Raw genomic sequence first — 15619 nt, forward strand, 5'->3', positions numbered from 1 at the left:
ATTTCCTCAGATGTACAAATAGGAAATAGGTGACAGTAATCAGTGAGACGTTGATAAGATGCAGTCCAACTCCTCCTGTTCAGATGCTGCAGGGGTATAGGGCTGTGGGATGCCAATCCCCCTCTGAAACTCTTCATCCTTGAGTGCCACAGATTAGTCACTGTACATTTTGTAACTGGAAATATGCTGTCCATTCTCCTCTCCTTGGGCAGTTCATGAGTACAGGCATGATCGGCTGGACTGAATTATGGCCGGGGTGGGTAGGGTAGGCGTCTGATAGCGTGATTGGGTGTTGGGGTGACAGATGAATAAGGTTGCGGAGGAGAAAAGAGAAGAGCAGCGAGTTGGTACTGGCATGTTAGCCGGGTTGGGTTGGAGATTTGGTTTGCAAGAAGTGATTCACTTCTCTAGTCTGCATGAGTACAGGTGTGCTGGCTCTGCTGTGCTGTCAGGTGCACAGGGGTTCCATTGAAATGTTCCAAAAGTGCTTGGGGGATGACATTTTGTGTGCCTCAACTTGGAAATCACATCAAGGTTGCAGTTATTAGAATGACACAAAGTTACATGAACACGATTGTTATCATATTAGAATATTGAACATATAAAATGTTATGCCGTTTGTCTTTTTATAGCCTCAAATATTAAAACTTACATATGCTGACTTTACTAAGTTGACCATCACTCAAATGCCTGTTCACTTAAGTACTTATAATTGATATCAGCAACAGACATAACATTTTTTGCAATGATGATTTGGCCTTGTGTTTTCTAATTAAGAAAGTATTTAATGATTTATGATCCCGTGTTAAACAACGTGACAAATATTAAGTAGCACATTTGTAAAGCTAAAAGTTTGATTTAACTTGCTGATGTTGATTAAAATGATAAGTCTAAATGTAAATGGGGATGCACTTTCTCTCCTTTAATGTGTAAAAAAATATTAGCTGCGTGTGTTAGTCATGAATTCTGGACACCTGTGACTGAACAGTTCCTGTGCCTTCCATGACAGTGGAATTTCAACATTTTGAAGCTTGAGGTTGGTAAAACAGAGAATTTTAAATAAACTTGCATTTATATAGCACCTTCCATGTCAATTTCAGGATATTCCAAGATGTTTGAAAGCTAATGATGTATTTTTTAAGTATAGTTATTGTGGGAATAAGGCTGCCAATTTGCTCAAAACAATGCCCAGATAATCTGGTTTAATGCTATTGATTGGATTATTTCCCAATAATTATCATTCAGAGAGAATTAATTGGTTCTGTAAATTTTTATTTGATCCAGTTGAACTGACAGGGAGGGCCTCAATTTATTACCACAGTTTAAAGTGACAGAGCCACGCTCAATGAAAGAATCAAGAATGATGTTTGACGTTGTGAATGAAAGATGAATCCACACACCTCTGCTCAAATGTGAGAGTGTAGGAAGCAGGTTGGTTGATAGAAAAACTTATACTTTAATATCTAATAACTGGACTTCCAGTCAGTGTACATATGAAGTACAGATAAAAACCAACCCTTGCAAATTGCAATGGGTTTGTTAAATATAGTAATTAACAGCAAGTGTTTTGGCAACAATGGGATAATCAAAACTTCTGGGTCATGGAAAACAGATCCAGCTTGCAATTTCTTTTGACTAATGCAGCATCAAAGAAACCTAAGAATGCCCTGTGGCACAGACAATGTAGCGTCACTCACAGAACAAATACCATGCATTAAGTACAACTTACTGAGTTACTTTGTTGTAACTCAGTTGGTGAGCAATGAAGGATTTTTCCCCGCCTCTTGTTGTTTTTATGCACTCGTTCGTGCCCAGTGCCGTTAGTTCTCAGACGATGAGCCAGTGGCGCAACTGTTGAGAGGAAAAAACACTAGTAATGTTGATGGTGAGTGGGGTGGTGAGGGCTAGAGTGGGGCACTGAGGAGGTGGGCAGAGAGAGAGAGAGAGGGAGAGTGGGACACTGAGGGGGAGGAGTGGAGAGAGATTGGGGAGCTGAGCAGAGGAGGGGCAGCTGAGGAGGGGGAAGTAGATGGGAATGCAAGGGGTTGGGGAGGAAGGGGGAGTGAGGAAGGGTGGGGTGGAAGGAGGGATAATTAGGAGTGAGTTTGGCAGGGCTGGGGGTGAGGAAGGAGGGTTGAGGGCAGGAAGGGAGATCTCTTTCTCACAGGTCAGTACTCACTGTAAACTGGCGGGCCTCTCCATCTTCCAGCAGGTGACGGTCCTTCTCTGATGTGATTGCAACAGCTATCTTCTGAAAAGATTTAAAAGGTTTCTTGGCTTATTATTTACACTTGGTAGTGATTATCATAATTAAGATTGAATAATATTCTACATCTATTTTGGTTACAATCCTTAGGAAGTTTGTCTCTTTATTACAGAACCCAACCCATTCTTTCCTAATTGAATTCTTATCTCAGCCAGCTATTTCTTGCTCTGCATTTGGCAGCACTTTATCCTTGATTACATTAATTACATTGACTGACTTCTTTACCATCTTCTGACTCATTTGACCATATCTTTTATTTTGATCTCCTCACAATGGTGACCTCCGCACCTTATTATCAAAACTGGACGCAAATGTCAAGTCTCTCTAACTGAAGCCTATTCAATCGGGTAGGAAGGAAATGCAGATGTTGGTTTACACCGAAGATAGACACAAAATGCTGGAGTAACTCAGCGGGTCAGGAGCATCTCTGGAGAAAAGGAATAGGTGACGTTATGGGTTGAGGCCCTTCGTCAGACTGAGAGTCAGGGGAGAGAGAAAAATAAACTTTTTCCCTTTCCCCTGACTCTCAGTCTGACGAAGGGTCTGGGCCTGAAACATCACTTATTCCTTTTCTCCAGAGATGCTGCCTGACTCGCTAAGTTACTCCAGCATTTTGTGCCTATCTGCCTTTTCAATAATTTTCTCATCCATAAAGTTTGTATTATTTGGCCTATTAAGTCAATGGGAGCGCAATCCCATTCCCCTGTCAATTTTCTCCCCAATATTCCTGTCATTTTTATAACGTGCCTCTGACAAGTTACACACTCGGATACTCAGAAGAATCCCGAGTCACATAATATGAATAGGGGAAAAACTGCACATGCTGGTATAAATCGAAGGTGGGCACATAATGCTGGAATAACTCAGCTGGTCAGGCAGCATCTTGGGAGAGAAGGAATGGGTGATGTTTCGGGTCGAGACCCTTCTTCAGATTGATGTCAGAGGAGGGGGTGGGACAAAGATAAAATGTAGTCAGAGACAGGACGACTAGTGGGAGAACTGCAAAGTGGGAGGGGATAGAGAGGGGAAGCAGGGACTATCTGAAGTTAGAGAAGTCAATCTTCATACCGCTGGGGTGTAAACTACCCGTGAAATATGAGGTATTGTTCTTTGGCCCGCCCCTTCCCATGACATCAGTCTGAAGAAGGGTCACGACCTGAAATGTCACCCATTCCTTCGCTCCCAAGATGCTGCCTGACCAGCTGAGTTACTACAGCATTTTGTGTCTACCTTCACATAATATGAAATTTAACCTACATTAACTTTTTATAAATTTGATGAACAATTATTGCTGACTGGCCCACTGCATTTTCTATTTAGTACCAAATAGAATAGTAGAACATAGAACAGTGCAGCCCAGGAACAGGCTCTTTGGCCCACAATGAACGTGCTGAACAGGATGCCATGATAAACTATCTCCTCTGCCTGCACGTGATCCATATCTCTCCATTCCCTGCATATCTATATGCTTATCTCACTTCAATGTTACTATTGTATCTGCCTCCACCACCATCCCAGGCAGTGTGTTGCAGGCACTCACCACTTTATGCCTTTGAAAATTTCCCCTTTTGACCTTAAAACTATGCACACGAGTCTATGTTATTTCTACCCTGGGGAAAAAGGTTCTAACTGTCTACTTTATGTTTGTCTCTCATAATCTTATATACTTCCATCAGGTCTCCCCTCAACCGCTGATACTCCAGAGAAAACAATCCAAGACTGTTCAACCACCGCTCATAATAATGCCCTCTAATCCAGACAGCAAGCTGGTAAACATCTTCTGCACCCTTTCCAGAGTCTCCACATTCTTCCTGTAATGGTGTGGGCAGAACTGCACACAATACTCCAAATGTAGCCTTGCAAAGATGAGTGCAACATGACTTCCTGATTCCTAATTTTTGTACTCAAAGCCCCAACTGATGAAGGCAAGCATACCACCTGCCTTCTTTACTACTCCATCTACTTGTGTTACTGTATTCTAGGAGCTTTGGGTTTGGACCGCATGATCTCTCTGTATATCAGTGTGGTTAAGAGTCCTACCATTAACTGCCCTACCTTCTTAGTATACTCCATCACTATCCTTCATGTCCTCTTTGGTGAATGCAGATGCAAAATAATCATTTAGTCCCTCACCTTCATCCTGTCTCTAAGCATAAATTCCTTCCTTTATCTCATTGGTTGCTCTCTTGTGTTAATGTACATCTATATAACGTAAATGGATGTGATCCAAACACTTAAATGCTCACGGGTAAAGAGAGTTTAAGTGTGTTAGGTTCAGCATACATGGGTCCAATTAGAGTGTAATAGTTAGCAACATTTTGTATCATTGCTTTGGTAATTTCATGACATCATTTGTAATATTAATTGTAGTGCTTGTAGTAACATTATTTTATTTCTAGTGTTTGGTCAAGTGTTAATAATGTATTAAAGGATTTTGAGCTTGCGGCTCTTTGAGCCTTATCTAATTTTTGTAATCTGGACGGATTTGGACCAAACTCAGAAGAAAATAGCTGTTGGAGAAACTACCTACAGAAGACATCTCAAAGAACAATATCAATAAAATATCTACTACAAGAACACAAAGGTATCTGCAAACAAATCAATGTTGCCTTACAGGTGTGCTCACCTTGCGTAGCGTCCCAGGCACACTGGCGCACTTGTACACGGCGTAGATGGGCACGAGTGCCATGGAAGATATAGCAATACACCATCCAATTACATTGGCCCACTCAGGGAAGACGTAATTGTCATATTCTGGGGGTTTAAATGTTGAAATACTGATGACCACAACGGTCTTCATGGAACAAGCAGCCAGAATAGAGGGAAAGAGAAAGCAGCCGTCAAACAATGTCTGAAACAGTATTGATACTTTGAGTTGTTAACCAAACCATTCTCTTACACACAGTATTCACGTTAGATCACTGACTATGGGCTGTGGAGGATTTTCTCTTAATTTTGGGGTCGTGGAAAGTAGAGCAACTATTGCCCATCCTAAGCACCTGTGAGAAAGTGATAGTGAAAATACTTCCATCAGCCATAGTCTTTTTGAATGACAGAGCAGTGTGAAAAACTGAATGGCCTATTCTTGTTATCTCTTACCTTTTTGCGACGCATTGCATTGCATTGCATTGCTGCACCTACAGGTGCTCATTAGTTCTGCAAGTGGCAGTGCATGGGAGAACTGCAGGGCAAGGGGAAATTATTCAGTTCTAATGCCATTGAGCTACCCTAATCTCCCTACTGGAAACATCTGCCTGCACTCTCATCACACCCAGACATGCCCTCATTCAAAGGATGATGCACTTAAGACAACATCAGCTTTTCAACGAACTGCTGCTGCAGAGAAGCCTCTGCTTGCACATCTTATAATCTCCCTGTGCATCATAAACAGCATTCTGGGAGCAGCATTGAAACATTTCACAAAAGCACAAGCAGAGTTTAGCAGCCCTTGTTTTCCGATGTAAGAGGAGTTGCAACAACAGAAAATGTGGGGCCGGGTTTTAAATTGGAATTTGCTGCAGACAGAGTTTGGGGCACTTCAAAAATATAATTCATTGTGAGCTGAGCATTAAATTGAAAATTCAGTGAAATTTAAACTGCAAAAGTATTGGAACTAAAATTAATTTAATCTTTTTAGAGATTAACTGAAGAGTTTTGGAAAATGTCTGTCAATGGCAATTTACAATTGGTGATCGTCTGACAACGGACGTTTATATGGGACAGATGTGAGCACTTGGACCTTGTATGGGTCAAAAGGTTATTTAAGTGTTAACAGGTATTTGCTGCCATGTGATGGCTATAAACTGGGTGCTCTGTAAAATGTGCCAAGATTGAATATGCTACGGGATGGGTAACTGAATGCACAGGAAGGAGACCTTTTATTTGTGTGGCCAACACCTGTAATTGTTCACATTAGCTTGAAGCAGTGAATACTGTATTTTATATTTTGTTCAACTTAATGCAACTTTATGTGGTAGAGAAACATTTACCAGATGATATCAGAAATTCCCCTCTCCCATCCCCTCGTCCCATATTTCCTTGTACCCCATCTTTCCCTTCCCCTATGTCCTCTTGCATCCACATCCCTCCCTCAAGCTTCATATTTCACTCCTTTTCTTATCTGGCAACCTTTGTCTCCTTATCGCCTAGCCATTCTCACTATCTCCATCCATCTGCTCATCAACTTCCCTCCACCCACCTCACCTCATGCACCTATCAGTTGCCAGGCTTTGTACCTCCCTCATCTCTCTTTATCAGCTTTCTTCCCTCAACTCCAACAAACTTTATGTCACCTGTCCATTCTCTCCACAGATGCTGCCTGACCTGCTGAGTTTCTCCAGCACCAATGATTTATGAGGAATATATGTTCTAATAAAGGAATTCTCCAGAGATGTTGCATGACACACTGAATTACTCCAGCATTTTGTGTCTTTTTTCCCCAAATACTACCATGGTAGTTGAAAGGGAGCATTCTGGAGGTGAATCTGATTTAGTGAGCATCAGGTTGTCAGACTAATTTGATTTGTTGCAGCTGTTTGAGGAAGGACAAATGCAGCCTTTATCGTTTTTCTGACGCCCATCCTTTTTTTCCAGAGATGCTGCCTGAGCTCCTGAGTTACTCCAGCACTTTGTGTCTATCTTCTGCCCTTACCCAATAAGGCCTTTACATTGGTCCGGACCTAAACCATCATGGTTGACTCTTAGCTGCATTATGAACGGACCTGGGAAGCCACTCAGTTGCATCACTGCCGTCTCAGGTCAAGTAGGATGAGTATTACATGCTGAGCTCATCAGCAAATTTTACACTTATAAATCGTTTTTTTTCCAAATACAATTCATTTTGACTCACCAGAAGGAAGCAAGGACTGACAAATTTCCAGCACAGCCTCCAGTATAAGCCAGGTCTTGTACCAATCATCATTTCAATGTCATCGCTGAAGCGATCAACTCCTGGAAAAAGAAAGTTGTGCTCTTTGACACAAGGTTTGGTTTATTTTTCAGGTTCGTCTTATAACATACACAAAGTCCATTGATCATCAGTCCTTGGGTGAATGGGCATTTCCTATCTCCGGGCATCACCAGATTTGGGGACAGTTTCTACCCAGCTGTTATCAGACAACTGAATCATCTTACCACAACCAGAGCAGTGCTGAACTACTATATTCCTCTTTGATGACCCTCCGACTATCCTTGATCGGACTTTACAGGCTTTGCCTTGCACAAAACGACATCCCCTTATCATGTACCTATACACTGTAAATGGATTGATTGTAATTATGTATTGTCTTTCTGCTGACTATCAGAGGAGTTAGTTGAGTCAGGTACAATAACAAAATTTAAAAGACATTTAACAGATATATGGATAGAAAAAGTTTTGAGGAATATGGGCCAAACATGGGCAGGTGGAACTAGCATAGATAGGGCATTTTGGTTGGCATAGTCAAGTTGGTCCGAAGGGCCTGTTGCCATACTGTATGACTAACAAAAAACTGTCAATACACCATGATTGCTCTATGTCATCATCAGCAAAAACAAAAGTAGGCAGATAGATTAGTATTTTGGATGTATAGGTTACGGTAAATAAACTTACCATAAAACCAGGAGACTCCAATGGTTTCTATTAACACTCCAAATAAAATGGACGTCTCTGCTGCAAACTTGTCAAGCAAGGTGAACACGTAGATACCACCCTAGAAACAAAGGACATTCCAGGAGAGGTGACAGCAGGTTATATATTCAATAGACAAACAACACTTGGGAATCCATAACCAATCTGCAATGAATGATGACTATCAAACGTGGTAAAGTTTAGGACCACAGTGAAATGATTAATATCATCTGTCCCTTTCTTGTTGTACCAAGTGTTGCATGTCCTTAATAATCATGAGAATGTTTAAGCAGAGAAGCACTGTTAAACTGTCATTTATAAAAATTACTCTTTCTGAGAGCCACTTACATTAGTAACGCAGAAGAGAGACACCAGAAAAGTAATTGTGATGATGAAAAGTGTGAAGATCTCTCTGTGGTTACGCAGGAACTTGAATTCATCAATCACTCCTGTGATGACCGACTCCATGCCACCCATCTGTAGGACCAGGAATAAACATTGTTAGAGAAGTAGAGGATTCTTTTTTTTTTTTTAATATTTTTTATTTTTGAAAAGCATATGTACAAATAGAAATTTAAAAAAAAACACATTTGTTACAAAGTTCTTACATAGCTTCAATTTTTAAATTTTTGAAGAGAGAAAGTAAAAAAAAACAAAAAACTATAAACTTGGGGAGAGAGAATAAGAGGGTTAAAAAAAAAGATCTAACAATAAAAATTAAAGGGAGTAGATCCGGGAGACAATAACCACAGTTGTACATCCAACCCCTAACTCAAGTTTCAACTTTTAATTTAAATTTTTTATTTTAGTCCTGTGCCAAACCCATTTACTTTTCTAAAAATTCAATAAATGGAGACCATATTTTTAAAAATAACTCAGGTTTGTCGATTAAGGCAAACCTTATTCTTTCCAAATGCAGGGTCTCTGTCATTTCCGTAGTCCACATTTTAATTGTGGGGGTTATTGGTTTTTTCCAAAATTTAAGTATTAATTTTTTCGCAGTTATTAGACTGTAATCAAGAAAATGTACCTGACTTGCTGTAAAATTTGTAGTATGTTCTGATAATCCTAATATAATTAATTTTGGATCCATATCTAATTTTTTATTAATAACTTTAGAAACTATTTTAAAAATCTCCAACCAGAAGTTTTGCATTTTTATACAAGTTACGAAAATATGAGTTAAATTAGCTTCTTGAAATTGACATTTATCACAAATAGGAGAGATACTAGGAAAAATCCTATTTAATTTCGTCTTCGAATAATGTAATCTATGTATTATTTTAAATTGTATTAAGGAATGTCTAGTATTCAATGAACATTGATGTATATGTTGTAAACTTTCATCCCATATATCTTGCATTATAAATTGATTCAATTCGTCCTCCCATGCTCGTCTATAAGATTCTGATGACGGAATGTCAGTGTCAAGGAGAGTATTATAAATAAAGGATATTAATTTATTTGAATTATAATGTCGATTCAGGCATACATCAAGTGTTTCTGGACCTCTAAACTTATATTCTTGCATGTGTGATTTTACATAATCTCTAAGTTGTAAATATCTAAAATAATTATTAACATGTAATCCGTACTTCTGCTGTAAATCCTGAAAAGAAAGAAAAGTTCCCTTATGATAAAGATCTCCCACCCTTTTAATTCCATAACTTTTCCATTGAGCAAAGCCTTTATCTAAGACAGACGGTTTAAAAGAAGGATTATTCGCAATAGGAAGGAAAACAGATAATTTACTCAATTTTAACGTAAGCTTTAATTGTTTCCAGGTACGGATAACACTGTGTATAATGGGATTACCTCCATATGTTTTTTTATTTAAATTTATTGGAGCTAAGAGGATCGCACCAATATCGAATGGTAAACAATCCTCTTTCTCCATCTTTAACCAATCCGGTTGTTGATCAGAATCATCCAACCAGCAGGTTATATTTAACCGCCCAATAATAAAATAAAAAATTAGGTAAAGCAATTCCTCCATTAATTTTAGACTTACATAGATGTCTTTTATTTATTCTATGAGTCTTGTAGTCCCAAATAAAATTAGTAACAATTGAATCAATTTAAAAAAAAAACTTTTTTGGAAGATAGATCGGAATTGCTTGAAATAAGTATAGTAGCTGTGGAAGAAAGATCATCTTTATAGCATTACTACGACCAACTAATGATATAGGAAGTGTTTTCCAAAATTGGATATTTCTGTGTAATTTAGTGAGTAAAGGAGGAAAATTTAATTTAAATAAAGAAGTATATTTCCTAGTCACGTAAATTCCAAGATATTTAAACTTTTCATAGGCAATTTGAGGATAGAGGATTCTGAAATGCCTGGAATGCACCTTTATTCCAATTAATGAATGGATGAGGCGGCACAGTGGCATTGCTGCCTTACATCGCAGTAGACCCAGGTTCAATCCTGACTAGGGGTGCTGTCTGTACAGAGTTTGTATATTCTCCCTGTGACTGCGTGTTTTTTACCAAGTGCTCCAGTTTCCTCCCACACTCCAAAGACATGCAGGTTTGTAGGTTAATTGGCATGGTATTATTGTAATTTGTCCCCAGTGCATGTAGGATAGTGTAAGCATACTGGGATCGCTGGTCAGCACAGACTTGGTGGATCGAAGGGCCTGTTTCCATGCTGTATCTCTAACTGAAAAACTAAATGTAATGTCAATGAAGAAAGAGAGTTGTGGTTGTTAGAGGCTGATCATATTTCGGACCTCACTGCTGAAGTTCCTCGGGGAAATAATCCAGGCATGACCAACTGCAGCTGCTTCAGAGACCTTACTTCCATCATGAAGTCAATGGTGGGGATGTTCACTCATAACTGCTTGGATTGCAATGCCATTTGCGTCTTCTCGAAAACGATGCAACCTGTACTGTGTGCAGCAACACCTTGACAATGTGGCATGGACCGTGGTGTGTGATATTGTTCCAGTTTATTATTTTGTTGCCAGAGTCTCTTTCAAATACTCAAATGTGCCTTTGTGTGGTTGAGGGTGTGACTGTGTTGATGCTGCACACTTTCCCCTGCCCATTACCCACAAGAAGACAATGTCATGGCTCTTAGGCTCTTAGGAGTTCTGGCTGCAAAAAGTGGGAAAAGATGAGAGGATAAACATCTAAAGCTAACACAGATCACAATATTGTATAGAATGTGCCACTTAGAGAGGAAAATGTGGCAGCAAAGGAAAATTAAAAAATGGAAATATGCAGAAAAAATAGCAAACGGATGACTAGAAAGCAAGATGGGCAAAAAAGTTGCACAAGAGAACGGAAAAGGCAAAAAGTAGAGGAGAGAACATTTAAAAAAAGATAACCGTGAAATAGAAAGCTGATGTAAGGTAGAAATAGGGCAAGCAGAAAACCAAACGTTAAGAAAAGAAAAGTAGAGAAGAAAAATAATTGTTTGTTCTGGCCCAGATTATTGATGGTAGGGGATTCAGCGACACTGAATATCAAGGTTAGGTGGTTAGACTATTGAGTCATTGCCTGGCATTTTGGTGGCATGAATATTACTTGCTTCTGTATACCCCAAGGCACATTGTGGAGGTGCTGCATGCAGGAATAGATTACCTAATTTATTGAGAAGATCCAAATGGATTTGAGGTCTGCACAATCATCAGTGAACATCCCCACCACTGATTTCAAGGTGGAAGTTAGATCTCTGATGAAGCAGCTGTAGTGATTATGCCTGGATCACTTCCCTGAGGAACTCCCACAGTATGGTCCTTAAGATAATAGACCACTAACAATCACATGGCAACGGCACCATGGCTTTGTCTACTGCTCAATTCATTGCATTCATGCAACTCTGCTCACACACCCTGGCTTCTGCTCAGCAGTGGCAGCCACCTAAAACTACCACTGACATATTTTTATCATTTCTTGCAAGAGAAAGTGACACATAACAGCCAATAGCAGCTATGTGCTGGGGAAAGATGTGATTGCACTTTATAATTCCCATGGAAGGCAGTGAGGCAGAGCTGAAAGGATAGTCGATGAAAGCACCCTCCCAAAATCCCACACCCTTCTCACATCCCACCCTTTCCCCACAGACAGCCGGTGAACAGGTTGGGAGTAGCTTTGAGGACATTTTGGGCTGTCTTTTTTCACAGAAGTAGGCATGAATGTTGATTTCACAACAGGGGCATTAGAATTTGAATATGAACATTGAATTTTTTTGATATTGAATTTTTGTTGTCTGTATGTTATCCGTGAGTATTGTGTTTGCAGGTCTGTTATGCTGCTGTAAATAAAAATGTCATTGTTCCATTGTGATTATACACTGATGAGCCAAAACAGTATGACCGCCTGCCTAATATGCTGTTGGTTCTCCGTGTGCAGCCCCATATGCAGCAGGGTGCGATGCATTGTGTATTGTGACACACCATCCCGTGACCACCATTAACATTTTCTGTGACCTGTGCCACATTAGACCTTCTGTCAGTTCGGACCAGACGGGATTGCCCTCGCACATCGATGAGCCTTGGGCGTCCAACACCCTGTCACCAGTTTGTTTTTTGTCCCTCCTCGGACCACTGTCAGTAGGTACTCACCACTGCTGACCAGGAGCACCCCACAAGCCTTGCCGTTTCAGAGATGCTCTGACCTAGTCGTCTGGCCATAACAATTTGGCCCTTGTCAAAGTGGCTCAGGTCTTTACTCCTGCCCATTTCTCCTGCATCCAACACATCAACTTCAAGATCTGACTGTTCACTTGCTGCCTAATATATCCCACCCCTTGAAAGGTGCCATGGTAACAAGATAATCAATGTTATTCACTTTACCTGTCAGTGGTCATAATGTTTTGGCTCATCAATGACAATTAAAATCAAGACAATTAAAAGTCTTGACTTGACTGGAAATTTATTCCTGTTCCTATGCCTTTTGCAAATTGATGTTCTGCAGCTTGCAAAGTACTGAAAGCTTTGAGAATGGTGCTTTCACCAAATCACAAAGTAAGTGTCCCATTTATTTAATTGACCTTTAAATGATAAAAACTGTGTACTTACTGCACTGTCTAGTCCGAGTGTCAGAAGCATGATGAAAAAGATGACTGACCAGACTGATGAACCAGGAAGAGTGGCAATTGCTTCTGGGTAAATGATGAAGACCAATCCTGCCTCTGCAAAACATAAAGCGGGTTTTCAATTCCAAGAAAATGCCAAGTCAGGTTGATAATGCCGTTAAAGCCCAGAATTGCATTCCTCATCATAGAGATTAAATTGATCAAAATTAATGATCCAGCACTACAAGAAAGCCAAGTATAATCTATGCAAGGCCATCATCAGAGACGCCAGGAGTCTTCCAAAACAAGCTCATTTTAGTCAAACTGATGCCAGGTGACCGCGGCGAGACCTGTATACCATCGCATGCTACGTTCAAGTCAGGGCCGATCTCTGGCAATGACTGGATAAGCTTATTGCTTCTTACGCCCTTTTTGAACAGGCAAACAAAGCTCCACCGTGACTTGGGGATATTGTGCATCTTCTCTCTGTAAATGTTCTCTTGAACTTAAAAAATACACGCTAGAAAATATTCTGATGGAACACTTCTGAGAAATCAGGTACATGTCCTCACCTCCGGTGGCCACATCCTCCAGAGGCACTCCACGTTGTTTTGACATGTAGCCCAGGAAAGAGAAGACAACAAAGCCAGAGAAGAAGCTCGTCACAGAATTGACAGAAGTGGTAATGATGGCATCCCTGCAATCAGAATTGAGAGTTACCAACTGTCGGCATTACAGCGAATTGAAGGGCCATGGATACAGATTTTGCTTCTCATGGAAGGAAAACACATCCTGGATGTGTTTATAAATGCTCAAACATATGAAACCTCTGTGTTGGTGATAACAGTTAAAGGAAGGGTAGAAAAGTAACAAGTTTTCATCACAATTTTGTGTGCCTCATCAAATCCACTCCAGATATGCTAAACATTGTGACTCAAACAGCAGTATCAAGACCAAAGAAGTGGGCCTCTGGTTCCCCTTTCCCTCCCTTCCAAGCAACTACCAATGAAAAATTGTGTCAAATAAGATTTCTAGATGGGTTTAAACAATGTTGTTGCTCAGACAAGCAGCAAGTAATCTCTAATCATAATCACTGTTATGATCCAATGCTGCCATATCCTTAAGTCTTGACTATACCTGCTGCTAATATTATCCACTGGAACTTTAAACGTTTAAGTGACTGTCATATTCAATCACTGCAAGAAACCGTTGAGCAGCTTGGTGTGCAGGAGTAACAATAGTGGCAACACTACATAGGATCTGGTACAACTCAGAAGACCTGGTGGAAATAGTGGACACCAGCACCACCATTGGCAATTAGATCTGCCCAGTGTGCATGAAAAACAATGTCCCCCATTGTCTTTGTGACTAGTTGGGTCCGATAGACTCCTCTCACCAGTATTTCTACCCTTATCACCATCCAAACTGATTCACTTCCTGATCTTCTGACATCTGATTCCTTCACACTACAGGCATAAAGTAATCATTTTGTATGAGTGTTAAAACTGTTCATCTTATTCTACTGTCTGCTACTCCAAGCATCGGGTTCCCTGGAGTAATCACCACCCACTCTTGGTCAACTTGCAACTTTGCCTTTGATTAAATCTACGTGCCTCTCTCTAAAGCTTGCAGTAATTCATCTATCCTGTTACAAGTGCCTTTTTAAATTTAGATCGACCAACTTTATGTTTAATTTGTTACTATTTTCACCTGTTTATACCTTATGTATTGATGCACGGTTACTTTTATCCCTCTCTTTCATGTCACAGTCTGGTTATTTTTACCCTTATCATTGCATTGCACTATTTCTTTCTCCTTTCTTTGACCTTCCTCCCCTCAATTATTTTAAGAGCTTAATCTACAGCCCTCGTTATTCATTTTCCCAAGACAATAGTCTCAGGTTGATATATGCAACAGCCTCCATTTACCTCCCAGTTTTGACACCAATGCCATCTGCATAGAATCCCCTTCCTCTTCACTCTTGGAGTTTAACATTTACCCAGATGTTTACTGATGTTTTGCAGCCATGGTGGATAATGAGGCAAAGGACTGAGATGGAACAATTTGGGGTCTTAATAAGATAACTGGAAAAGAATGGCCCAGATGGTGCCAATCTAGAGCCAAGGTTTTGAATACTCAAAAAAACATTAGAGGCATTACATTTAAAAAAAAAGAACTAGATTAACAAGGCCTTACCTGTAGCAATTGTTATTAAATTTGTTATAGCTTGCAAATGCTATTAGTACACCAAAACCCACTCCAAGAGAGAAACATATCTGTGTGGCTGCATCTATCCAAACCTGCCACAACAGATGCACAAAGGAGAGAAAAAGAGCTGTTATTAGAGATAATTGCAGGAACCTATTCAGAACAGAGATGAAAGACAATATTAAAATAAGGGCAATTTTGTAACTTGTGCTTTGCATCTGTAGAATTTTTTTGTCAGATATTGTGCCTTATTTGGTTACTAGCGATTATATAAATGATGCATAAATTGGTATCTCGCATATATGTCCATCTGCACAAATTCAACATATTTTTTTTAAGACAACTGTAGATTAAAACATTCTGCGCAAGCAGTCAGTAAACTTACAGTGCATTTTTTCCTGAAAATGTATTGAATTATTCAATATTGATCAGTTTCTGGCATTTAAAACATGGAATTGCTGCTATTGAAAAGCCTGGCTTCATTTCCATGGTAACTTCACCAAGTAAATAAATT

At 39.8% G+C, this 15619-nt stretch overlaps 1 protein-coding gene across 1 annotated transcript in view; it reads right to left on the minus strand.

Annotated features, from left to right (window-relative positions):
- Positions 1-1564: 1564 nt before the first annotated feature.
- The window catches only part of slc6a3 (solute carrier family 6 member 3), a 36657-nt gene continuing 22602 nt past the window's right edge, over positions 1565-15619 (minus strand). The window contains exons 7-15 of the mRNA XM_078420117.1: positions 15094-15197; positions 13470-13594; positions 12902-13014; positions 8223-8351; positions 7857-7956; positions 7116-7216; positions 4893-5060; positions 2180-2251; positions 1565-1851 (exon numbers count right to left, since the gene is read on the minus strand). Coding sequence (XP_078276243.1) covers positions 1828-1851; positions 2180-2251; positions 4893-5060; positions 7116-7216; positions 7857-7956; positions 8223-8351; positions 12902-13014; positions 13470-13594; positions 15094-15197 — 936 coding nt within the window. The 3' untranslated portion in view covers positions 1565-1827. The remainder of the gene's footprint in view (positions 1852-2179; positions 2252-4892; positions 5061-7115; positions 7217-7856; positions 7957-8222; positions 8352-12901; positions 13015-13469; positions 13595-15093; positions 15198-15619) is intronic.

The sequence above is a fragment of the Rhinoraja longicauda genome, chromosome 2, assembly GCF_053455715.1.
Source record: "Rhinoraja longicauda isolate Sanriku21f chromosome 2, sRhiLon1.1, whole genome shotgun sequence".
Taxonomy (NCBI): domain Eukaryota; kingdom Metazoa; phylum Chordata; class Chondrichthyes; order Rajiformes; family Arhynchobatidae; genus Rhinoraja; species Rhinoraja longicauda.